Genomic DNA, 1,374 nt, shown 5'->3' on the forward strand with positions numbered 1-1,374 from the left:
AATGGCAATGGTAGGTATTTGAAAAGATTTCTAAAATATTTTATGTAGTATTTTTAGTATTTGGTTTGGACAGTTAGTCCTCCATTATGTCTCACTATAATGTTCAGCTTCTCTTATTTTATTTTAGAATTCTTGGATAGATTTCATTTTGCTTCCACCTCAATTCATTCATCATCAGTGAAGCAAATCTCTCGCTCTCTCACTGTATATGTATATATATATATACATATATATATAATGTATATATATATAGTGAATTAATATACACAATGAATTAAATATCATATATACTAAATACACATGATGAATTAAATATATTTAAAAGATCAATTGCTAGAAAAGGATATCTTGTTTGGTAAATCAAAGAGGCAGTGAAAATGAAGGAAACCTTCAATGACACAGAATCTGCAAAAATGTACTTAAACCTAGCATCGATGGATTGATAATCAGAACACGACTAAAAGAAGATGGAAAAAAATTGATAAAGGAAACAAGAGTAAATTGCTACAATTTGATGAACTTGACCTATACTCATGGAAGTTGTTATTGCTGTTGTTATGTGCCGTGGAGTCGGTTCCGACTCATAGCGACCCTGTACAGGGTTTCCAAGGCTGTAAATTGTAACGGGAGCAGAAAGCCTCATCTTTCTCCCGCGGAACAGCTGATAGTTTCAAACTGCTGACCTTGCAGTTCGTAGCCCAATTCATAACCACTACGCTAGGTAGTTACTCTAAATATCAACAGAGAGGGAAGGGTAGATAGGGACCGGCAACTTAGACATAAAATTGAGGGGGCGATGAAGGCACGAAGTGACTGGCTTACCAGGTTTCAAGGGGGAGCCTAGTTTAATAGTGTGTGGGCTTGAAGAAAGAGTCCCTGCTGAATAGCTGTCATCTTGTCTAGATGGGTCTGGTTAAAAGAGATGAGGATAAGATTTTTATGATTCAACAGTGAGTAATTGATATCATGACTAATTGTGACTCTCACAATTGCAAAGGTAGAAGTTTTGCAACAAAAACAGGGGAGTAGTTAATTTTACAGTCCAGAAACAAAGGAGCCTAGGATTATCAAAGGATAAAGCACAAACAGAACGTGAGACCTTATCCAGAGAAGCAGCAACACCAGATATGGAGGCAGAAATGGAGACATGGAGAGAGGGGACAGCTGAGTAATCTAGATTCATGGTAAGAGAGGGACTAAGAGCTGGTAGCCAGGAGGCAAACTTGCATAATGTGCCCATTGGTGGTGTAAATTATTACGCATGAGTGTTTAAAAAAAAAAAAAAAGCTAACGTGAATAGAAACACTTGTTAACTGATGGTAGATGGAGGGGATTATAATCATTGTAATGAAACAAGGTGTATGATTTGTTGAA

General features: G+C 36.6%; 1 protein-coding gene across 1 annotated transcript in view; it reads left to right on the top strand.

The window, feature by feature from the left end:
- Positions 1-796: 796 nt before the first annotated feature.
- Positions 797-1,374, top strand: part of LOC102837568 (olfactory receptor 5AN1-like) — a gene marked incomplete at its 3' end in the record, with an annotated part of 1,897 nt that continues 1,319 nt past the window's right edge. Inside the window, exon 1 of the mRNA XM_006876486.1 lies at positions 797-809. Within this exon, the coding sequence (XP_006876548.1) occupies positions 797-809 (13 nt within the window). The remainder of the gene's footprint in view (positions 810-1,374) is intronic.

The sequence above is a fragment of the Chrysochloris asiatica genome, unplaced genomic scaffold, assembly GCF_000296735.1.
Source record: "Chrysochloris asiatica unplaced genomic scaffold, ChrAsi1.0 scaffold00381, whole genome shotgun sequence".
In the NCBI taxonomy this organism is placed as follows: domain Eukaryota; kingdom Metazoa; phylum Chordata; class Mammalia; order Afrosoricida; family Chrysochloridae; genus Chrysochloris; species Chrysochloris asiatica.